This window comes from Melanerpes formicivorus, unplaced genomic scaffold, assembly GCF_026170545.1.
Source record: "Melanerpes formicivorus ecotype bairdi unplaced genomic scaffold, bMelFor1.0.p_v2 SCAF_7, whole genome shotgun sequence".
In the NCBI taxonomy this organism is placed as follows: domain Eukaryota; kingdom Metazoa; phylum Chordata; class Aves; order Piciformes; family Picidae; genus Melanerpes; species Melanerpes formicivorus.
The window spans coordinates 10,162,489-10,186,443 of record NW_027142359.1 but is presented as its reverse complement, the minus strand read 5'-3'; the positions used below and the strand labels follow the sequence as shown (position 1 = coordinate 10,186,443).

The window sequence follows — 23,955 nt, the reverse complement described above, 5'->3', positions numbered from 1 at the left end:
TGTTTGTTTTCTGCATTTTGCCTTGGGCCACTACCTTTAATGGGCATCCTCTTACATTGGAGAGAAACTGCTGTTGAGAGGCACTCAATATTATGCATGGAGAAAGTACCTTCATTTAGTAATATACTTACTACTAATTTTTTTGTCTCTTAACAGCTGGGGTTCGCAGATTTAAATCTAGCAGAATTTGCTGGATCGGGAAATACCACTCGTCGCTGTTTACTGGAAGGTTATGATACCAAAAATACAAGACAGGATAACTCCATTCTCAAAGTAATTGGTTTCCTTTTTCATACTGAAACTAACAGAACAGATAAGAAGTGAAATTTAAAATGACATTTTAATGAAATTTAAAACATATTTGCTGAATGTCTTTCTAGAAGAAAAACTATTTGGTGTAAAAACAAGGGTATTGCATAGAGAGAATCACTGAAATCAAGCCAGTCAAAACCAGGATTTCTCCTACTCTTTGAAATGGAGCTGGATAGCTGCAAAAGAAGAGCTTTCAAAAATATTCCTATTTTAACAGAAATAGAAAAATGGAATAAGGAAGCATGATGAAAAGGTTAATACACACATAAATGCAGGGAGTATATCCTCGAGACTGGGCAACTTTCTGTGCAGCTCTTCTAAAAGTGAGTCTCTTGATTGGCTCATTTATGTACAAGCCAACTTCAACACCTCCATGGCTCCTGGAAGATTCCCTTTTCTATTAGATCAGTGTAACAACTGGGAAGCATTGTCAGAAGGGACCAGCTCTGCTGTTCTCTCCTATTAGTGCAGGGAGTTAAAATTGTATGAGCTGCATTAACCTGAAAATAGCTACACACAGAATGTTACCACTGAATTGAAAAATAAATAAATTAATAATGCCTTTCCTACCAAGGCACTAGAATTAGTTTCTCACACTATTGAGTGTAGCATTTAAGCATACCCTTTCTGATTTCATTAAGACTGTCATAGACTTGTTACACAAGACTTCTAATTGATGGCTTTGAGCAAGCTAAGAAGCCTTCCAAATGCATTATTGTGCTATGGCATTATTTACCTTTTGTGGTTTTACTTTACCTCTGATGTTAGCACAACCAGTTCTTGTATGCTAGCTGTTTGCTAAACACTCTCAGCAAAGAACATACTTCAGCACTCACAGTTGTAAACAATATCGTGTTTGCTTATCAATCTTTTAGATTTCCTGTCTCTATTTTCCCCCAAAGCCATCTTAACTATGTTTGTAAGATTCTTCTCCACCTATGTATCTTGTGCAGAATCTTGTACATGCAACTGTGTTAACTTAAATGTTATTCGATGTTGTTTGCATGTGTACAAAAAAAAAAAAGTAGTCATTTTGCCTGTTTATTTGCTATGTATTTTACCTTACTTTAAGTAAGATTTGTGTAAGATTTGTGGCAATTACAAGTTAGTGACATGTCCATGTATCACATACCAATTCAAATTTCTTATGGTGGTTTTTTTTTTCCCTTAATGTGCAGGTTTTGATCAACATGCAGCTCATGTCTGGAGACCCGTGCTTTAAAACGTAAGCTTATGGAAAAAAAAGGCTGTGTTGGGATACTGTTTTGGTCATACATTCCATGTGCAAAACTACACTTCTAATTTGCATTTATAAAGCTCTCCAAGCTGACAACCATATTAAAAAAAAAAAAAAAAAGGGAGGGGACACAAATGGGATGGTAGCTGAATGATGGATAACATAGTAAAAATACCAGTAGAAGTATTACAGTTCTCCTTGCTGTTAACTACTTAGTATATTTTCAAGCAAAGAACATGAGCCTGTACATCTGTGCTTGAAAATCATCATCAGTCTTGCATACTAATCATAGAATGCATTGGGTTGGAAGGGACATTTAAAGCTCATCTAGTCCAATACCCTTAAGTGAGCAGGGACATCCTCAGCTAGATCAGGTTGCTCGGAGCCCCACCACGCCTGACCTTCAATGGGGCTTCCACCACTTCCCTAGGCAACCTGTTCAATAACCCTCATAGTAAAGAACTTCTTTCTAATGACCAAGATAAATATATAAATAGTAAAACAATGTATTTCTGTTCTTTACTGTCTGTTACTAAAGCTTTCTGTCTCCCTAGGAAAAAAGTGCTAATTGAAATTATTCAGACTTGGCATTTTCTTCCAAACTCATGACATAACCATTTCCTGGAACATAAACTTTCAGCACAAGCAGACAAAAAATTATCTAATCCAGATGTCCTTCACAGAAGGAAAAACAATCCTTAAAATTATCACAACCTGGAATGTGCTACATATTTAATGAGGAAGCCTAGAAGGCTTGATGTTTGATCTGGGGTGACATCCCTGAAAGCATTCAGTTTCTGCATTCAAAGGTACATTACACAGCTAAGTCACAAAAATGCTGTGTTTATAGAAGTACTTTTTCTCCCTCTTCACTTGCAAACATAAGAGAGGGTATGTTACTGTACACAGACTAATTTATTGACTATCTTAAATATAAAGCTGCCAACAAGTATCAATTTGTATGCAAGCCAAGTGTCCCCAAAGTCAAAAATAAAAAAAGCATTAAAAAATGTCTTGCTAACATCTTGAAAGATAGTTTAGTTGGATTTGCTTACAAGAGAAGATTACTTTCACTCAGACTTTTTTTTAGTTAGTTTCTTTTGTACTAACAGAACATGAATTTAAAGGTTTATTCTTTCTAAAAAATACCCTTTGGGTGTTAGTACAACCTGAAATGAGCATTTAAGCTTTAATAAAAGCTTTTAAAAATATTTAACCAAATTTAAACTACACCATACATTATGGGGTTTTTATTTTTGCAGGAGGCAGCATTTACAGTAACACAGGCCCCTTTGCTAGGAGTGAGAGGAGCATTAGCCCAGTCTCCCCATGTAACAGAGATGAAACAAAGCCAGGAGTACATCCCAGTGCACAAGCCAAGGAGGCCAACTGTTTTGCATTTTGTGTTGAGTGGGGGTTTTTTATTTGTTTGGTTTTTAAACTTACAATCTTATCATGTACTCTATGAAATGCTGAATTATATATAGTCTTAGCAAATAAATTATCCTGTGATTCAGACACTCTAAAAAGGGGAGGGGGAAAAGATTTAAAAACAAACATATATCACTCTGTCAGTCATGAAAAAATGAAAAGCTTTCCAAGGATCCCCCAGAAGCCTGAAGGACTGAGGGCTAAGCAGAGAGATGGATTCTGGAAGATGTCCTTAAGCTAACAGTGAAAGTTTTTTTTATTTCTTCGGCAGGGGACTAGGCAGCATGTTTTCAGAAAACCAAACCAAAGCAAAAACTTACCAGCCTATTAAGTTGAAGCACAGTATGAATTATACCAGCTTACTTGAAAAGACAAATCTGTGATGATCAGTTTGGAGGGGTTACAGCAATTCTTAACCACCTTTTTCTTGCAGGCCTCCTTCCACAGCAATGTCTATAGCAATTGCTGGAGAATCAGAAGCTTTGCATGAAGACAGGAAAGGTGGAGAAAAGTTAAAAGTAGTACCTCTGGGCATAGCAGGTATAAAATAATGCTCTTAATTTCTTAGTTCTTTTAATAACTGGCTTCACAGCTTCAAGGAGATATACAGAATACTTCAGAACTTAAAGACATGCTGACACTTGGCCCACAGAAGGACCTTCTTTGGTTATTTGTTGAGAAACTCTCCAAGATAACATTAATGGAATCTCTTTTTTTGCTCTTGTAAGTTTATGTAATGGAAAGAAAGAAAATAAATTTGATTAATAGCCTGCCTTCTTTTTACCATTTACAATATTTAGTTTTCTGTGTGACACATTGGGATTTGTATTTTGACGGAGCATTTAATCTGGCTCTTAATTTTCAAGTCATAGGGATATGCAAAACTATGTAAATATTGAGTTGTAAAAGTTCTGAGTATTGTTTAAAATCGAAGTAGTTACTCCAAAATATAATTATTGGGGGGGGGAAGTACTGTTAAACCACTTCATTGCAGCTTGAAATTTGGGAGGTTTTGAATTTTTTGTTGTTGTATTGAGAAGGGAGAGTGTTTTTCTTGTTAATGAGCTTCATAGTTTATTAGTTTCCATCCTAAACATAAGTTCAGTAGTCTTAACTTTTTCAGCCAGAAAACACCATTCTACTATAGTAATATGGAAAGCATGGCAATCTCTTCAACATCAGCAGTGTATAAGCAAATCTAGAATTACATGTCATGCAAATCTTTCTAACCCAGTGGTACTCTCTGTTTTACTTGGCCAGAAATGTTGGGTTTTTTTGTTGTTGGCTTTTTTTTAAAGGAATGCATATTTGTTAATGCACACAGTATTTTTCCAGTGTTTGACTCTTCAAAGGGTTTGTAGAAAACCAGTCAAGTCCTTAATCCATCTGGGAAATCTGACATTTGAGTCTAACCAAGTTTACAGGCAAACTAATAATGAGGCTGGCTTTAGCAAGAGTATCTTGACTTACCCATGTTGCAGATAAGTCATCAAAGAGTGCCTCGGTTCCAGATGAACTTGGTGCATGTGGACATTCCAGAACATCGAGCTATGCAAGTCAGCAGTCAAAACTGTCAGGTAACTGTTAAAAACTTTGTGAATTGTTGGGGTTTGTTTACTTTCACAGTTTTAGATTATAGAAAAAAAGTATAATTTATATGTTTTGAAAAATGCTCTAAAATGAAAGGATTTTCAGGTGTGGGGAGGGTAACATTTTTTTTTTTTTTCCCACTCAGAAGCACAATGAATTTTCTCCTCAGCTGTGAAACAGCTTTTTCCCTTAGCTCCTTCCAATTGACATATGTGAATCAGATTTTCACCTCTTCAAACTTAAATTGGTGACTTAGCTCTGTAAGCTGAAGGGGAAGTAAGAATGCCAAGTCATTTTATTTGTTAGGAAGCAAGAGTTATTTAGAACAAGAAGAAAACAGCATGTGCTAGAATTCTAAACCCGAAGTGACCTGCCCAGCTGATGTGTGCACATTCATTCATTCATAAAACTTTCAAAGTCTCTATAAGACAACAGAACACAATTTTACTTTTAGGATGGTAACATGTAAGTAATGACCTTGGCTGTCAAGAGGATACCCAGCCTATATCTCCTGTACTTTCTCAACAGGATACAGCACGTGTCACTCAAGATCGGCCAGTCTGTCTGAACTCTGCCACAGGAGAAACACCTCAGTGAGTAGTACCTCAACAGGAATTGGAAGTATCCTAGAACCACGGGAAGAGACTGAGACAAGAGTAACTGAATCTAGCATTGACACGTCTGTTAATGATGCACCATCAGAAAAACTCTGCAGGTACCCTGACATTGAAAACCTTATCTAGCAGAAGTAAGACCTATTTTCTGTACCACTTCTAAGTGCACTATTTATTTTTGCAGACATCCTGTAAAGCAAGACTCTGTGGAGTCACAGCTGAAGAGGGTCGATGCTACCAGAGTTGATGCTGATGATATAGTTGAAACAATACTCCAGAGTCAAGATTTCAGTTTAGACTCAAGTGCAGAAGGTATGGAGATAAATAGGGAAGCTTAGGGAAGGTTGCTGCATATCGCAGGCTTTAAGAAAATCCACTCTCTTCATAGCCGCTGTTGCTTGTAATCGTAAGGACTGTGTTTGCATGTGGATCACTACATTTTCTGCTTCATCCTGTCCCCTAGAAGTTGAATACCTTTACATGACTTATTTTTCCAGAGAATTACTTTGAGCACAAAAAGAGGTGAATCTACAACAGAAGTAGTTCCTCCAACCTATACCACGTGAAGTTTGGTTCTTCATTACTAAAAACATTTGCATCTGAAAGTACAAGTTACAAAACTGGTAGCTTTAGGCTGACTTCAGTTTTAGCTTAGAAAGCTAATGTGTTAATTTGCTTGCTTTGTAGAAGAAGGTTTAAGATTATTTGTGGGCCCTGGTGGAAGCACTTCTTTTGGGAGCCATCATCTACCTAACAGGTATGTAGCCTTAACAACTAATCTGTAGGTTAAACTAAACAAAAATGCCCCTTAACCAGCAATTATTCTGTATCTTTTATAATCATCAAAAGAACTAGACTGTCAGACTTTAAAACAGAACACATAGATTAGTTTCAAAAATAGAACTGATGTGTCAGTTGTGAAAATTACAAATTCTGGAATTTCTGAGGAGCCTCAGTTCGAGTTTTCAGATATGAGCAACATTTCAGTCTGAACACCAGAAACAGGCACCAGTTGGAAATATTAGCTCTACAGACTTAACACTTTACTCTTTGGAGCTGGAAGGTGGTCTTCAGTGTTTTAAATATCTGTATTATCAAACTTCTATGTTTTCCTGATAATAAGCCTAATTTTCTTATAGACTTACTCACAACTCTGTTTCCATATGCTACATTATTCTTCTTTAAATGGCCTGTTAACCTTACAATTGTTTGTAGCCCTTGAAGTTTAGAACCAGACTTTTTTTTCTTCTTTAAACCCTTTTCAAGTACTGATACATACTCTTACCCTGACTGTATGTCTTCTCAGATCAGAAAACATTAAAACCAGATACGAATATGTTCTAATACCATGATTCTGCAGTCCAGTCTAATTCTTAATATTTTTTCTTTATCTCAAGAAATTACCTTAGCATCAGTATTTCAGCAAATTCAGCAAGTACTCAAGGTGTGGCCTTAACCAGTGCTGAGTACAGGGGCAGAATGACTTCCCTGCTCCTGCTGGCCACACTGTTCCTCATACAAGCCAGGATGCCACTGACCTTCTTGGCCACCTGGGCACACTGCTGGCTCATGTTTAGCCAGCTGTCAACCAGTACCCCTAGGTCCCTTTCTGCCTGGCTGCTCTCCAGCCATTCTGACCTCAGCCTGTAGCACTGCATGGGGTTGTTGTGCAGCACCTGGCACTTAGACTTGTTAAATGCCATCATGTTGGACTCCACCCATCTGTCCATCCTGTCAAGGTCCCTCTGGAGAGCCCTTCTACCCTGTAACAGATCAACACCTGCTCCCAATTTGGTGTCATCTGCAAACTTACTAATGGTGGACTCATCTAGATCATCACTAAAGATATTGAATAGGATTGGGCCCAACACTGCTCCCTGGGGGACACCACTAGTGACTGGCTGCTAGATGGATGTGGCACCATCCACCACCACTCTCTGGGCTTGGCCCTCCAGCCAAGTCCTAACAAGCACAGAGCACACCTGTCCAACCTGTGGGCTGATAGCTTACACTAATGCAGAGCTTGCCCTATTTATTTTTTTCACATAGTACTGCAATTTGCCAAGTAAAGTAACCCATTGTACTCAGCTGGAGAGTGGGACAGTTGGGTTTAGAATTTAGCACGAACAAAAGACTGGAAGACATCTTTCTTGTATCTTTAACATTAGAAGACTATTACTACTTTTTTTTTTAAGATACTTTTTATATATATTTATACATAAACAGATGAATGTATCAGCTGCATATGATAGAGCTAGGGTGGGAGGGGTACTCAAAAGGTCCTGTTGAAGGAACTATAGAGAAGCCCAACAGAAACCTTATTCATCAGCATTTTTTCACATTCTTCAGTTTGACTGCAGTATAGCACAAAATGTTTTAATGCACTGAACTGTAGGCTACTTAATGTCAGGGTAGTTATGCATGTTTTCTACCATTTACCTGTAGCTGTTCCAGAACGAACTGTTCAGTTGGGAAGGGTATCTGTTGTGGGGTTGTATTTTCTTTTTAGTGTGATAGTGATGGGGTTGGTTATTGTTTAAACTGTAAACTTGCTGACCTGTGATAATTGCTATTTAGCATCCATTTAAATTGAAAGCGCACTAACATCTTTTGACCATCCTTTCAGAGCAGGATCTGGAGCATATGAGCAGGTGGTGATAAAACGCTAGACTAGAATGGCAAACTAGGAAAACCTGAAGCTCTGCTGTTACTCCTGGTTCTGTTTGCTTCATTTCAAGAGTTGGGAAAGTCAACACAAACTGAAGCAATCCTTTTTTGGAAATTAATGGACTGTCTCTCACTTGTAGAGCCTCATCTGTGGTATTAAGGCAATGTAGCTATGTATACCTTCAGTGAGCACTTGAACTGTTTTTGTCAGCTCTACCTGATTTTAGTGGAAACACCTGTGTTTTGTGTAAAACTTATTTGGAAGCATGATGAAGTGAGTCCTATTTCAGTGTTTTATATAGGAGATCACTTGTAATACACTTAGTTCATAATTTCTTTTCTAAAGCTTCTGAAAGCGGGTCTTCATTTAAGAACCTGAAGAAAGTTTGATCATACCTGCCATTTTAGTCTTACAAAAGCTAATTACTTGTATCAAGTCAAAATGAGTATCCAGTTAAAATTAAGGCCTCCTCAAAACAGCTCAGCTGTGTTTTAACACAACCAAAGCCTTTTCTTAAAGAGTACTAAGCATAACTTCAACCATACAATGAACAGTAGAGGAGAACATCAAACGTATTTAAAAACCCACAATGCTAAATGGATCTAAACCAGCCAGAAATCAGTTGTGTTAAACATAAATCAAATCTAGAGGCTTAAATACACAAAATTTTAAAAAAAAAGTGGAATTCCACATCAAAATACTAAGGCACAGTGATGTATTGTCAAGAAAGCTGATCCAATTATTAAATCTGGAGTTGAAAAGCTGCTTCCACAGAAACTCACTTCAATAATGCATTAACCTTGAGATCCAATGGAATGGTACTGTTTACAAACCTAGTCAATAGTTTTCTGCCACTTACAATATATAGGTGTTTTTTGTTGTTTTGGTTTGTTGTTGCTGTTGTAGCTTAATCCTTTGCAGTTGGTTAGTGCTTTGCTTGTGTTTTAAATGTGCCTTGTGGGATTGAGGAGGTACAGGGAGATTAAACTATTTACTAAGCAACTTCTGCTTTAAAACTAGGTGAACACCTATACTATTATCAATGTAACTTATTAAGAAGAGCACTTTATTGTAGATGTAGTCTGCACTCTGAAGTAGTCTTATTGTGCAACAGATTTGTTGAACACTTCTGATATAGTTTTGACCAAATTGATAAGCTGGAAATATGATAAAATACAAATATGATTTATGAAATATCTAAAATTATTTTTCTGAGCCAATTTGATCCAGGTTAATTTGCCCAGTCAATAATAAATTGATTACACACAATAGGATGCTAATAAACAGTGGACTAACACTCTAGGAAAATCAGAAGTTGGAATACAGAGGAACAAACTGGAAACTTCTTCTAAGTGAAAAACAAACAGCAACACTGCTCTGGGTGGTGAGAGGGACCACCTCGGGTTCACAACAGAGCTAACCAACAGGTAAACAAGCTATAAACCTTAGAAATAACCAGGTATATTAGTGTAAGTTACTCACGAACTGCCAAGCTGTTAACTACCAAAACCTTTGCTGAATGAAGCGATGATCTAAATTGCAATTGTTAATCCAAAAGGCAGGAATAATCCACAGAGTAGAATCCAAATTAGAGGAAGTGAGAGAGAGGGAGAGCACACTGCTGTGGCACAGATCTGTGACTCACTGCTTGTTGTCGCCTTGAATCCCATTAACAAACAGAGGGGAGAAGTAAGTTCTGAAATCATCCCCTATAAATTCCTTTTTTGAAAACTGAACAGCCCAATGGCAGATTACCTATTGAGATCTTGCCAATCAGTTCAAAACGTTGTCTGGCAAGCAAAACTGCACATGCCTTCACTCAGCCTCTAACACGTGCAGTTGCCTCTCTGAAACGCGAGGGTCGGGGTCCAGCTTCTGCCCCCGCTTGACCTCAAACTTGGACCCTACAACAGGGAAGGAAGAAAAAGGGCAGTGACCAGACAGTTTTAGCTGGTTTTAATGCCTTTTCCAAGACAACTTCTTTCATTACCTGTCCACTGTTACATTAAGGCCAATGTACTCTAATTTGCAAGAAAAGCAATTTGCCTGACAGGCAAGAAAGATTAAGGATCTCTTCAAGAACTATGAAAAAAGCCACTTTCTAATGGGTATATTAGGTGACACAGTTCTAATGCAGGCTTGTCTCTGCTATCAAAGTGCAAATGACCTTAATTTTCTTACAATTAGATGTACTGCTTATCCAAAAAGGCTTGGAAGAAATAAAAACACAAATTATGTGGCCATTTTTGAAAGCTCTGAGTACTTAAAAACCTGCTCAGTGATGTCTGACACTCTTTAATTAAAGTGTAAGTAGCCCCCAGTTTATTATTTACACTAGGAAAAGCAGGCTTTGTTTTCCATAAATCCATAGAATTATTGAGATAAACTGGGTTTAAAGAGGTTTCAGATTTTAACGCTCAAGTACTGTTATTGAATATGGTAAATATGAGCTATTTTTCAGTTATTTACTTAAATACTTTTATTTCCTACTGCTAATAATACTACTTGTAATTATGTAAATTATCATTAGTGTAGTCTAATGGGCAGAAGAATTAATACAAAGACTGTATCATAGCTGCTGTTAAGAGAAGTGTGGTATTAGCCGCTTCTGTCCTTCACAGAAATTTTAAATAGAGACCATGTAACTGCTAGGACCTTTGGAGGTCCCTTCTGCTCCAGACCATTCTCTGATTCTATACAACTACCTCTAAAAACATGATAGTTTCCTTTCCTGTTATATAAGTTATTTGTATCAAAATAGATACTACTGCAAGCCAAAACATGCACACAATTTGAATAAATTGGTTGCTTTCAGTACCTTTTAACACTGCTACACTTGTGGACAGATCTACTGAAACCAGTAGTAGGCAGAAGGTAGCTCACTAAAGTTTACTAAAAGAAAAAATAGGCATAACTTGAGGAAACCAGACTTTGAAGAAACATTGTACAGCTACTTAGGCAATACTTAAAGAAGTTTCCATAGCCCAAATTTATATTTCTTTGTTAAAAGAATAACACATAGTTATTTTAACTGCCACAGATTAGGTATTTTGTTTACTAGAAACCAGTAAATTTCTTGCCTGAGCAGGTGTGCAAAAGAGGAACAAAGTTTACATGGAAATTAAGATGCTAACACAACTGTATCATAGTAATTTATTCTGACTTCAGTTACACCATTTTTATGAAACAAGTCTCTAATTGTGCGTATTTTAAGTGGAATATAACCATGCTTAGATGTAGTATTTTCTCTTTTGTAAACTGTGTTATCAAGAATACTGCAGACTCTCATAGTAAACTGTTTGGTTTGTGTTGGTGGTTAGGGTTTGGGGTTTTTTTTACTGTATTTAAATACAAATCGCTCTGGTGTTCAATAAACTGATGTCTTCAGTTTGGGATTTATTTCTAAACAATTCTCCTCTTTTTGTTTTGCAGTGTGAAACATATTGGTAGGTTAATTATTAAGCAGGCTCCACAACTAAAAGTACTTGGGGAAAGTGAGGGCACTGAATATAGTCTCTCCTTACCTTGCAAATGGCAAAATTAATCCTCCTCAGCTGAGTGTAAGAGGCTTGCTGCTACTTAAACCTTTCATAGTTTAACTGTAAATTACCTTATTTTCCTAAGAAAACTACTTGTGGTATTTCTTCTCTTATCAATGCATTTAAAAAAAACAAGCTTTTTGGTACTGTATTAAGAATCTGTTCTTACATTAAAAGAATCTAGACTGGTAAAAATTGCAGCTAGATAGTACAAACTATTTGGCAGAGTGGTTTGGTAATCAATGATATAGTAAGCATTAAGAGAAATAACTGTATATCTCCAGTCTCAGCTGTCTTTCAATCCAAAAGAAAGACAATTTTACTGAAAAAAAAAAAAAAAAAAATCATCATAATATCCTAGAATTTCTTTTGTGGGTCATAGTTTCTCTTCTGGTTTTACAAATCAACAGTTTCCTTATAGATGAAAAGGCTAATCTCAGCAGCAAAGAAATCTTCCAGTTATGGACCTCACAGTGGAGAGTTCTGTCAGATACATGAAGTATACATAAAACATTTATGCATGCCAGTCACTTTACTGAACAGCAGCAGATGTAAATACAAGCACTGGGGTTGTTCTTTTTAAAATGTTCTGGTTTTTTTTCTACTTCTGTTTTCACACAGGTTTACTGATGGGTATGAACCATTTAGACATGGTTCTGTTCTTACCCAGAGGGAAAACATCTCATGAATGAAAACAAGGCTACACATTGCTGTCACATACAAATATATAATGAACCAAGGCAAAACCAATATTGTGGTAAAGGAAAAATTTGTCTTTACTCCACCAGACCCAAAAAACAAACGAAACAGTCAGAGATATAAAGTACCAGAACTTTGAACACTGTAACTAAACCTCTTAAGTGCATGCTGCAGCTACACCCCTTGGGTGCATTTGGTGGACCCTCCCAACAGTGTAAAAGACAAAGATTAACATAGGAAAACCCACAGCTTTCTATAGTTCTTGAAGCAAAAGAAGTAACTCTGCCTTCTTGCCCAGAAACTGCTCATTCTCACCTGCTCTCTTTCCACCTTGTTGCACTACTAAAATGTTTGAGACAGACTAGGTGATGCAGTCCCTTGTGTGGCCTCCCAGCGAGATATGCCAACAAGGAGGGGAAAAGCAAACAAATCTTAATATACTTAATATTTATGTGGGGTTATTTTATTTTTATTGCTTGTTAAACACTAGAAATTAAGTATCTTAATGTTTATGTGAAAGGAAATCTCTATAAACATACACTAGGAAAGCTTTGCCCAAGTTCAGTTGTACGCATTGCCATTCAAATTACAACTAAAATTGTTTATGCACCTGTAAGGGCAGCACTATTTTTTTTTTTAACTGTCTTATGAGCTGCTAATATTTCTTCAGTATCCTCATCTGAACATGTGCTAGTGTCAGTGCATTTTTTATTTTGGGGATGCCCCCCAGTGAACTGCTTGCATTGTGTTATCTAAATGAGTAAAAAAGTGCAAAATTACTTTTGCGTAAGTATTTTTCTCTCTTTTCAGAAGCCCCTGCAAAATTGGATTGCGGCTTTGGCCCCATCAGGTCACCAAATGATCACAAACCGTTATCCAGATTTGAATAAAAAGCCTTAATGTACGATATTTTGAGGAAAAATAAGCTTGTACTCACAGAGTCTTGTCCATTTGCGTCCTATAAATACAAAATTCAAGGCAAATACCATTCCAAATGCAGCAGCTCTTCCTTTACTTCCCTTTTCCTCATTTTGAAATCATCATGTTATAAAATAGACTTAAGATACAATATTTCAAAAAGAAGAAACACAGGAAGTTCTGTGGTCCAAAAATCTGAAGTAAACTACATGGTGAACTGCAGATATTTTCTCATATGCACAATTCAGTTCTGCTTTAGAAAGTCATGTTGGCCAAGCTTTCATATCTAGAACACTTCTGCTTTTTAATTTCTGCTGAATGTGTGGTCAAAGCTTTTTTGACAATGGCTGCAACAAGAAAACCCAGAAAGTTGTCAGGTACACCGGGGCCAGGTTAGCATTCATAATTGCAGGTTAAAAAAACAAATAATATTTTTTTTGCTTAGTTTGTGTTCCCCTCCCCCCCAAAATATTCAAAGGTATCAGTTTCAACTTAATGAAGTACAGCTTCTGGCAAGTTACAGGATGAAAGCTATTTCACAAGCAAGACGCTGGGTAAAGCTACAGGGCTAAATCTACTTTTCATCCAATATCATGGCACTCTTCACCAATATTGAATTTACTGAGCTATACATTCCAGCTTATCTGGAACAGTATTTAGTTTTCACAGAGGCCGATTATGTGCTCATCTTGAAAAAGGCATGTGTAAGTTTTATTCCTTTAAGGGAAAACTTGCCCTAAGTCTTTGCCAGACTTGCATTTTTCAGCACAACATAGTTCTGTTATCATCAACATGTAGCTAATGATAGCTACAATATGGCATTACAAACCAAACACAAATACTTGAAAGATGTCCTTCACAGGAACTTTCTTTCCTTTTAGCTGCTGACACTTCAAAATCCTTTAAGTTAGTGTGATCTTTGTCAGATGCACTCATCTCCACTACATGGAAGAGGTGCTGATGGATAAATACTGGAAGGTTTAGAAGAGATTCTGTGGTTCTTGTCAGCACACAGAACATGCCCTTTGCTAGCGCCTAAAAGATACTTTCTTAGTTCAACTGAAGTGGGAAACTTGTGATCTAGTTCTCTTCATTTTCATGTTCAGTACTTAACATCAGAGCATAACCATCACTGCTCAGTGTGACCCTGCCAGCAATGAGCTTGTGTAACCTCTCAAGAGTACCACAAAGTTGATTCACTTTGGGAAAAGAAAATATTGTTTTAAGAGGTACATAAACCACATTTCCATTGACAAATGATTCCATGCTTTTTTCAATAGCTAGTTTGCGAATATCTTTTGAAAAGCAAGATTGGAGTTGGGCTTTTCTCTCAGTTGTATTTTCATTACACTCTTCATGTTCTGACATTAAATGGTCCAGCAGACTTAGCTTAATGATTTGTGCTGTGGAAATAACTTCACCAACCAGGGTATTCTGCAGGTACTTCTCATCCTTAAGACTTGGATACACTGCTTTGAAGACCTTTACAACATACAAGAACACAAAGTGTTTATCACTATCTTAAGCTCAGATTTTAACATTTGCTTGTCAAAAAGAGCTTGTAAAAATAGTAATTTTAGATGAGGAGATCCTGGTTTGCTTATTACTTTAAACATTTTGGGATAACAAAACCTAGACAATGGGACTTTGATTTTAGGTATGTATTGCAATTACCATGGCAACTAGGCAAGTTAATAAAAAATAAAAGTCAGGCTTATATCTGCAAGCTGTACTTGTGGATGAGGCAAGGTAAAGCTCTGCAATTAATTGGGGTTTTTTATCATTATTATTACTAATCATGAGGCTCTGGTGACAGTAGACTCTACTGCTGACCCATCACCTGGCAGCCAGGACTGTAGCTGTGTCTATCAAACAGTAAATATCTTCTCCCAGGTGCAGAGAATGCTGAACAAAAATTATGACATCAGAAAATCTGTGAACTTGCAGTGTGTTCTACACTGTTCTATGCTCCAAGGTAAGTAAGGCAGCTAGGCAGGCAATCTCATTCCCACTCATTAACCAATACACTGAGGTTAGAATGCTGAATTATTCCCATAAATGAGTTATAAACAGAAACATCAATGCAATTGGCAAGGTTTGATAAGAAACACATAACGGTTTTTTTTAACTGAAACAGTTGTCAAAACTCCTCCATAATGACCCTGTTACAGAAGATAACTAAGGCAATTTCTAATACATAGCAGTCACCAAGATGCATTTCCAAGTTTGCTGAGCTTCTATTCATGCTTCTGTTAAGGGCAATAGATGACAGGTGACATTTCAATTTCCAAGCTGTAAGGACATTCTATAAATTTACAAAAGAAATTCCCACAATGTCACTTAACATTTCACTTCAGGTCACAATCACTTGAATATATATCTTTAAAAAACCAAATAATTTAAGGCCCCATTGAAAAAAAAAAAAAAATTTTTGTTATTACTTTGAATTATCTCTGGGAAAAAAAGGTCATCTGATTTATACCACATGGCACTTACATGCATTAGGCTTTAGTGGGTGTGACACACTGCAACACACGGCTGAGGGCTCTACAAAAATATCATCTGACATTACCTAGCATAAAACCCACTTAATGCTGCAATTAAAAAAGGTTTGATGTGCACCAGCAGAAAACAGGATACTAGGCAAAATCCCATGCCTCTGCAAAAACAGGAGCTGCCTAGATGAAACTACCAAGACAAGATTAGGGAGTAACATCAAGTACTACCGAGTAAGACAAGCCACACAGAAGAGGTCCTTACAATCCAATTGCTGGGAAATCCCTTCCTTCCACTAACATATCTGACAGGACTATGTAGTTCTTAAAATCTTACACTGTGTTAGAAATGCCTTTTTTATGCTTTCTTTTTAATGTACCTGAAAAAAAAAATATCTGTCAGCCAACAATCACATGATGAATTAGAGGAACAGTTATGAAAAGTGTCACTGCATAGCTGGCAGAAAGAACTTCCATTCAAACAGTAAATTGAATGGTATGTTAAAATACGAATGATTACCCATACTGCTATTTAGGAAACAACCTCAAAGGGCCTTTCTACAACTGGACGTAAACTCTTTGGATCTGATGTGCATGTTCATTGGAGGTAAGACCGGATAGCAACAGGAGACCACAGTAAGAACAATCTTCACAGCCAGGACAGAGCTAGTTTTAATCTTTATTCATTCTCCTAAAGGAAGGAAGTAATACTTACCATTTTGTAAACCGTTTCCCTGGAGTTCTCAGACTGAGCAAACCCACTGGTTTGAGGGCATTTTCTGAAAAACACACCTATTTGGGTACAAAACCCAACATTCTCCATTCCTCTCGGTGCATGCCCTACACCAGTAAATTCCACTGAGTAATCATAGCATCTAGCAGTCTCTAGAGCCCTAAGAAAGACAAATTACTCAGATCATACTAAACATTCATCTTTTGATGCAATAAAGATACATTAACAGCCATCGTAACTGTGAAACCCACAGAACATGATCAACTTTTGTAAGAGGAAAGAAATATTTCATTAGATAAGTATGTGTTGAGTCACCAACCCTGGATGTGTTTAAAGGTCGTTTGGATGTGGTGCTTGAGGATATGGGCTTAGGGGTGAACCCTGTAGAGTAGGGTTATTGTCTGGACTTGGTGATCCTGAGGGTCTTTTCCTACCTGAATGTTTCTGTGATTTCTGTGAAAACCTACTGACATCAAACTACATACACAAAGCCATCTGAAAATGTATGGCTATTTGAGTGTTACTGCACGCTCAAAGGTGCCTGCACATGATGCTCAGTCAACTCACCAGCTTTGAAATTGTGCTCTGTTCCACTCAAATTTGTGGTCTGGATGCCTGAATAATGTCACTCCTGGAAACAACATATTAAATTCAATATTTGGAGTACTAATCACAACTATGCTTGGAGCCATGAAACCAAATACCACTTCAGGGAACTTCTTCAGTTCCAGTTCCTCCAGGTGCTCTATTCTGTAAAGAAGTTTATGCATGCCTTTAAAAACACCCTACTATATTTTCATCTTCTTAACCAGTCAGCAAAACCCCAACCCCCTATCTGTACTTTGTAATTTTCATCTTAGTTCTGCATATTAGTACTGGGACTGTGAGTAAATGACAGCTTAGAAGGTTTTTTCCCCCTCAGAAAATTGCATTTTCTACTTTTCCATCAATATCCTTTTTTCCATCCTACGCTAGCACCACTTGAATTTCCTGTATGCTTCATTTATTACAAATTTAGAAGACACAACATTCTGCTATTCTTATGCTTGAAAGGTTTGATCAAGTCTGTTCAAAGAATGAGCAAAATTCCAAACTGAATGCTAATGAACTGAGAAAAATACAGTATGTTGGCCTGATACTCACAGTTCAATGCATGTTACCATGTCAAAACCAAGCATGCATGGATCTTCATGGGCAACTGAACCATGATATAAGGTAATAGTTAGTGATCTTTCAGTTGGTTGCAAATAATCACCAGGAAGAGGAGACAACCTATGCCTAGGAAAGTATAAAGAACAAGATGTTATAGAAAGGACCTTAGGACAAGATAAACCGGTGCATGTAGCTGAACTAGCTAATGCCCTGCATCGGTACCTTGTAAAGCTCTAAACATGTTAAGTTTTTCAAGGCACAAAACCCCCACTTTTTATGACTATCTACAATGAGACAGAAAGATCCAGCAGTACTCACAAACCAACTGGAAAGTAGCTAGTAAACTCTGGAAGTAGCTCAACTCTAGCTTAGACACATGCTCTGCAGGGTTTTGCGACAAGTCAGCAGGCAAACATATTAGCCTATTTTTTTCCAAATAAAGCAAGACTAAGAACTAAATGTATTTAATTCTGAAATACTGCATCAGACAAAACACACGTAATAATCAGCTTCTAACACAGAAACTTTGGTAGTCCTCACCAGTCTGACCATGCTAACACACTTCTCATTTTAGGGCCTTCTAAGAGCCAGACATAGAAGACTGAGCCAGCCTTCCCATTTTGAAAAGATTAACAAGAATGAATTCCACATCATGGTGCTGAAAGAGAGTTACATGCACATTTCAAAAAGATGGACTTTGCATACCACAGTAATGTCATGTATGAGCACAAACAGATGCAACTAGTAGAAGTATTAGTACCCTTGCGGTGTTTCTCAGAGGTACACACGTGCGCATGCCTTGGACCTTTACTGTATTAGTTGTATTAGCAGTCCCCAAACACAGGTGCACTGTAGATAAGTACCAACAATGGATCACTCTTCATTCACCAAAATGGGGTTTCTGCATTTACCCTCATTTTGAAATTCTTTACAAAAGACAATGCAACATGCCATTAGGTCAAGCCACATTAAACCCTGACATTAACACAATGCAAGAGCTTACATTTTCTCTTTCATTATGCTTTCACAGATATCTAGCCCAACTAACACTTCAATGCAGCTGCAGAATTTCAGGATCCAGAGAAGTCTGCAGTCAGCACATCCTAAATCTGCTACCTGTGAATTAGATAAAACATGTAAATGTGGCATATTTCCAAGTAATTTCAGAGACCTTAATAAAAATTCCTTATTTACATAAAAGTAACCTTGTGAAATGTTTTATCATTAATCATAACTGAAATTTACAGTTGCAAGCAGGCTAGATGTGGGTTTGGAAATTCTTTTTAGAAATTTGTGTGAAGATCCCACACAATGTTTTAAATGGATGAAACTTGTTATCATAGATATAAACCAGTACATGTAGAACACCCCACTGACTCTGGAGAAAGTTTTGTACATGAAGGTGCATTCCCTCAATTAGCAGACATTTTAAGTATTAAAGCTGTAGCAATTTTCATTTTTGCCACTACTTTTCACTGCACCACTCTGCATCCAAAACACTGAGAATAGGCTCACCAGCAGCCAGGTTAGCAGCAAAGGATGTCATAAAACAAATTTAAAGGCTCAGTCTACTGTTTAAGTGAGAAAGGCTAAGAATATTCAGATTACAATGTCAGACATATACTAGACATTCGCTTCTGTAAGATTGAGAGGTAGTTCAGTACACAAACAAACCTCACTCTTCTTTCTCAGGCTAACGCAAGTCTGAAGCACACTGCTCACTTCAGTGCGAAAACCCTGAATAGTTTCTATATGGTTTAGCTCTGCTGGCAAACAAAGTCAACACAGACACTCTCCCCCTGGATGCACCTCATTTAAAAGTAGATTACAGTGCCATAACCTCATAGACTGGATTAGGTTTTTATTAGCTACTAGAGGTATGATTATATGAGCACACCGCACACACATTTCTCATCAAACTCTTACTTGCTCCTTGAGATATTAACATCAGAGTTAAGACCAAAGTATTTCTCGAATTTTTGATTCTTGGGAGGAGGTGCTGTGGGTGAAAATATATTAGAAGAGAGAAAACACCACATGGAAATGTTTAAAATGAGTATCAAAGCAAGAGCGCTAGTATATTGGGGGAGGAGGAAATAGAAGGGGGCAAGAAGACATTAAGAAAGTGGAGAGTTAGCCTCAGGTAAAGCCACACTCATCACTTCTCATCTGAGAGCATACAGATGAATGATTAGGTAAATATGATACTGTATACAGAACTAGCAGCTCCAGAGAGCAAAACCAAACTATGATGAAAGCACCTTGAACCAAAATCCTCAGCATTAAAACAGAATGTCACCTACTCTCCAAAACAGGCTTTAGCATTTTTCTTGTTTAGATTTTCCTCTCTTCCCATCAATCACATTCCCTCACTGAAAAACAAAATTATCATTAAATGTCTGCCAAGTTAATTCAATTTTAAAAAAAGGTTCTCCACTAGTATCATTTGGTAATTAGGTCAGCAGGTAACCTACCCATTTCCTGTCTTCCTCAGGCATCTAATGCAAACTTTTTTTTTATAATTTGTAATGTACAAAGACAAAACATACCAACCTTCTGAGGTTTGTATTTCTCCACTAAATCTTTAACAAACTGGTAGCGTTGTTTGGACAGAGGAGGTGTAAATTTAATCATTCCTCTAAACTGTTCCTCTTGGAAGTTCTCATCCATAATATGTTGCCAGTGCTAAATTAAAAAAAAAACTCTTATTAATTATTTTCTGAAGTAGTTTGTAATATATACAGAGTTTGTTGATTACAGAGGTGCTTAATTCACAAGGTAGAACTTAACCTGGTCTTATTCAGAGAATTACAAAAATATAGATAGTGTCAAAATGAGGCACTAGTGTTTCTCTCCATATGTAATGATATAAATAAACTTTTAATAAGCAATTATAAACCATATAAAACCATAAAAACCCAAGTTTCATTATTTGTCACTCTCCATTCTGTACACCTACAAAGTATTTACAAAACCACAACGAATTTCATCTTCTTTAGCTTTTCTGGCATGAGCAGAAAAGTAATTTCTCACTCAAGTGCCTGCTTTCGTGTCTCTCATCTTCATTTGTTTTACCTTACTCTTCAGCTGGTTTTTTAGTCCAGGTTTGTGTATGTATAGCCCCGTGCAGTTTCTGCAATGTAACAAGCCGCAGCAAATATATGAATACTTGCATGTTGATAGGTAAAATGTTCTGCAAGGCTTTAGCTTTACTATGAGCTGAACCTTGCCTACGTTTTTTAAGTAAACGAACATAATTCGGCACAGCATTGGAGTCATAACCCTTAGTGCATTTCCAACTGTCACACTGTATTTAAAACACCATTTTAGCACACCTAAATATTTAAAAAGAAGTATGGTTGGTGAAGCTAAAAATAAAGCCCTAGTGAATGATGAATGAACTCTACGGGAATCGTGTAGTGAAGCAACGTGGTCCTGTAGGCAGATGGCCTTCCAGAGCCGTCCCCCTAGGGCTCACCAGCGGGTCTAACGGGCACCAACCAAAGCCGACTGCCTGAGCCTGCTGGCAACTTGACTGCCTCATAAGGTCTCTCATACAGAAGTATAAAGAGGTATTTATGTACGTATGCAGGAAACGGGCTCAGTGTTCAGGCCAGTCACCCACCTCTTCAGGAGCGAGACGAGCCTGCTGGCTTCTCCTCACCAGTAACTGGCCGAGAAACCAGGTCACAAGCACCCACCTCCAGATCCCCACACGTTCCTGGCCCTCAGGCTGAGCCCCAAACTCTCTCCTGGCTCCGCAACAACCCTCACCTATCCGATAAGGGACCACCTCAGCACCACTGCATCAGCCCAGCCTCGGGCCACGCCAGGCGCTGTCTGCCCCAGGTGCTGCTCCTCGCTCCCGGACCCTCGACAACCCTTTCCGCCCGCCCCGGCCGTCACCCTGCCCTTTCCTGCGCGCACTCCTCTTCGTCTTCTCTCCCTGCCGCTGATCTCTGGCCTCACACAAGCCACCGCGTGCCCCGGCGGGCCAGGACGCGCAGCGGGGCCGGATGCGGCCGGTGCGCCGGAAAAGGGGCTGCCGTGGCCCTCCCCCCGGCCAGGCCCGCACCTGTGCGTATCGACAGCCGAGCCCAACCTGGCCCCTAGCCGTAGGGAGAGCGGAGAAACTGCCACCCCGCAGCAACCCCCGGTGGGGTCCCCTCTATCTCGGCGGCAGTTCCCCGCGGCCGCACAGCGGAACATTTACTTACATCTTTTAATGCAAGGGGATATCCTTAATCCTCTTTAATGCCAGACCATAGATTAGAATCACATGAGCATCCAACCATTCGCCCGTTCCATTGATCTGCCGGCACCGGCCTCGTTCTGTGTAATTGGTAGACAACTGATGGAGGGGTGTAGTGTCCCTAATTCTTAAACCAAAACCCCCAAATTCCATTACTTCTTGTACTACTTTTAGGTTACGTGTGACTCAGTACAACTCGTGTCTACTACTCATCCACCAAAACTAATAGGAAGAAAAGCTAATTGCTAGTCTATTGAAAAACCTGAAAACCAAATACGCTCAAACAAAGCAGGATGAACCATTCCCATAACTTGAAATACCTGAAAAAAACCCAACCAAACAAAACCCCCACCAATCTGGATTTTTTCCCTTATTTTGTGGTCTCTGTCTCCCTTGCCCCATCAGAGCTCTTCCACTGAATGTTATGACCAGTGCAACAGCTGTTGGAACGTACTAGAAATACTAGCTGCAAATACTAGAAATTCATATGCTGGCATCTGCCTGCAATGGCTTAAACTCGAGCCTTGGCTAACATTTTAAGTTTTGCAGGATGTGGTCTAGGCAAAGCAGGTTAGCAATGTTGTTTACTTAATAAGCAGGAAATATATGTAAGTGGGCTGGCAAACTGGCAATCCAGATCTTTTTTGTTCGTTTCTTTGTTTTTCCCCAGGAATTTCAAGTTAGGGGAATGGCTCCACCCTGTTTTCTTAGAGCTTATTTCTTTTTCAGGTTTTTCAATAGAATAGCATTTTGGTGGATGAGTAGTAGACATAGGAGGTGTCTACAATTTTCCAGTTTCTTTCTTCTGTTACAACAGCAAAGTGCTAACAAGAGTTTATGCAAGTAAGGCCGCCTGAGAATTGCTGTTTTAATTAGAGTTTGGATTGCAAATGGGCTTTAAATAAGTGTTGTAACATCACTCACCTTTACTTATTTAGGAATTTTATTTTAAGGGATATGTAACACTTGGTCAATTATTTTTGTAGGATTATTTTCCTCAATATTTAAAGACCAACATAACCCAATTTGGCCCTGCATAGAAACTATGTTTGTACAAAGAATAATTTCCAGTAAATCTTTCACTAGTCTAGTAAATTAGTTCTTACTTCTTAAATAGGATGTCTTTTTAGAAAATACACTGTAATTAAAATATGAATACATAGGAATTCTTTGTGCAAAACAAGGCAGGTTGGAAGCTCTTATAACTCATTTCTTTGATTGCTGAATCATTGTTCAACCTTGAACTATCATTTAATACCTGTGTCTCAATTAGACAATCTACACTATGCATATTATTTATCTCAGAGATGTTGTAAAGTTTATTGGCTTAAAATGCTATAGATTGTGAAATCCTGTAAAATTATTGTTTTGTGAACACCTTTGGAAACCAGCTGACATGGGAAGGAAACCCAAAGAGAGCAGGTGAAGTTATTCCTAGAAAAGGAGAATGAAGAGTCTAGATAGCAGAGCTGGCAGTTTAGAGAAACTGCTGTCAGGGCCCTGATAACAACACTTTCCTGCTATAGTGCTGGCTCTAGGGTGAAGGGCCAGAACAACGAAAATTAATTAGTGTTTCTCAGCTTTTCAATATTCAATGAAGATATTAAAATGCATTAACCTAATTCTGATTGTTCTGAGTCTGTATTACTTGCAAATAATTTCTACTATTTCAGAGAGAGATGCTCATCTTGAATTTAGCAGCAGGAAATCGTTATTATTTTCTTGGTGTGTTTGACAAGACTCTCAGAAGCTGCTTGGCCGTTGCCAGGTTCTCGTGGGAGAAGTGAGCCTCATCATCTGCAAAAGTTTCGAGTAAGTTTTGATGTCTTTGTGCATCCATCAATACCACACTGCTCCACCGGAGACTCCTGCATACTGAACTATTCTGTCGTTCTTTCTTACCTTTGCCGTTAAAGCGGGGGCAGCAACACGCGGCTGTTAACAGCCCTGCTCCTACTCTGGCTGGCCTCGTTACCAACAAGGGTAACCGATAGGGCCGATTTCCTAACTTATTAAATCGGTGGTTCAGCACTTCATGTTAGTTAGGGTGCTAGCAGCTGTTCCCCTGATCACCGCACAGTTCTCTCGCTTTACCTGGCGGGATCTGCTGGCTTGGAGGGCCTGCGGCCTAGCGCCGCCCGGCTCCAAGCTACCCGGCGGATGAAATCACTCTCAGGCGGGGGTGAGCTAGTCAGCGGGGCGGTGCTCGTTTCCTCAGACTGCGTGACAGTTGGCTAAGGGGACTAACCGTGTGGCCAGCCTGTGGCAAGAAACCGAGCACGAGCAGTGAAAGGCCTCTGGCGCCGCTGCCGCTC

General features: G+C 38.4%; 2 protein-coding genes and 1 long non-coding RNA gene across 10 annotated transcripts in view; 1 reads left to right on the top strand and 2 right to left on the bottom strand.

Moving 5' to 3' along the window:
• The window catches only part of LOC137442353 (uncharacterized), a 20,764-nt gene extending 13,320 nt beyond the window's left edge, over positions 1 to 7,444 (bottom strand). The window contains exon 1 of the long non-coding RNA XR_010987642.1: positions 132 to 7,444. This is a non-coding gene — a long non-coding RNA (uncharacterized lncRNA). The remainder of the gene's footprint in view (positions 1 to 131) is intronic.
• EEIG2 (EEIG family member 2) overlaps positions 1 to 11,262 on the top strand; it is a 23,102-nt gene extending 11,840 nt beyond the window's left edge. For both annotated transcript variants that reach the window (XM_068140961.1, XM_068140960.1), the window contains 8 exons: positions 157 to 273; positions 1,491 to 1,537; positions 3,414 to 3,520; positions 4,462 to 4,557; positions 5,099 to 5,285; positions 5,369 to 5,496; positions 5,872 to 5,941; positions 7,811 to 11,262. In XM_068140961.1, the coding sequence (XP_067997062.1) occupies positions 157 to 273; positions 1,491 to 1,537; positions 3,414 to 3,520; positions 4,462 to 4,557; positions 5,099 to 5,285; positions 5,369 to 5,496; positions 5,872 to 5,941; positions 7,811 to 7,853 (795 nt within the window). In that variant the 3' untranslated portion in view covers positions 7,854 to 11,262. The remainder of the gene's footprint in view (positions 1 to 156; positions 274 to 1,490; positions 1,538 to 3,413; positions 3,521 to 4,461; positions 4,558 to 5,098; positions 5,286 to 5,368; positions 5,497 to 5,871; positions 5,942 to 7,810) is intronic.
• Positions 9,721 to 23,955, bottom strand: HENMT1 (HEN methyltransferase 1). 7 transcript variants are annotated; one of them, XR_010987641.1, is made up of 8 exons: positions 23,543 to 23,953; positions 19,942 to 20,073; positions 18,392 to 18,504; positions 17,380 to 17,514; positions 16,804 to 16,986; positions 16,219 to 16,396; positions 13,028 to 14,490; positions 9,721 to 9,756 (listed from the first exon to the last, which is right to left on the bottom strand). XR_010987641.1 is itself a non-coding variant. In XM_068140964.1 (7 exons), the coding sequence occupies exons 2-7, from the start codon at positions 20,056 to 20,058 to the stop codon at positions 14,089 to 14,091; spliced, it is 1,128 nt and encodes a 375-aa protein (XP_067997065.1). In that variant the 5' UTR covers positions 20,059 to 20,073; positions 23,889 to 23,955; the 3' UTR covers positions 10,974 to 14,088. The 7 variants fall into 7 exon arrangements, 6 of the variants coding, with proteins under 6 accessions (XP_067997065.1, XP_067997063.1, XP_067997064.1 ...); XM_068140964.1 differs by lacking the exon at positions 9,721 to 9,756 and having other exon boundaries at positions 10,974 to 14,490; positions 23,889 to 23,955; XM_068140962.1 differs by lacking the exon at positions 9,721 to 9,756 and having other exon boundaries at positions 10,974 to 14,490; positions 23,735 to 23,953.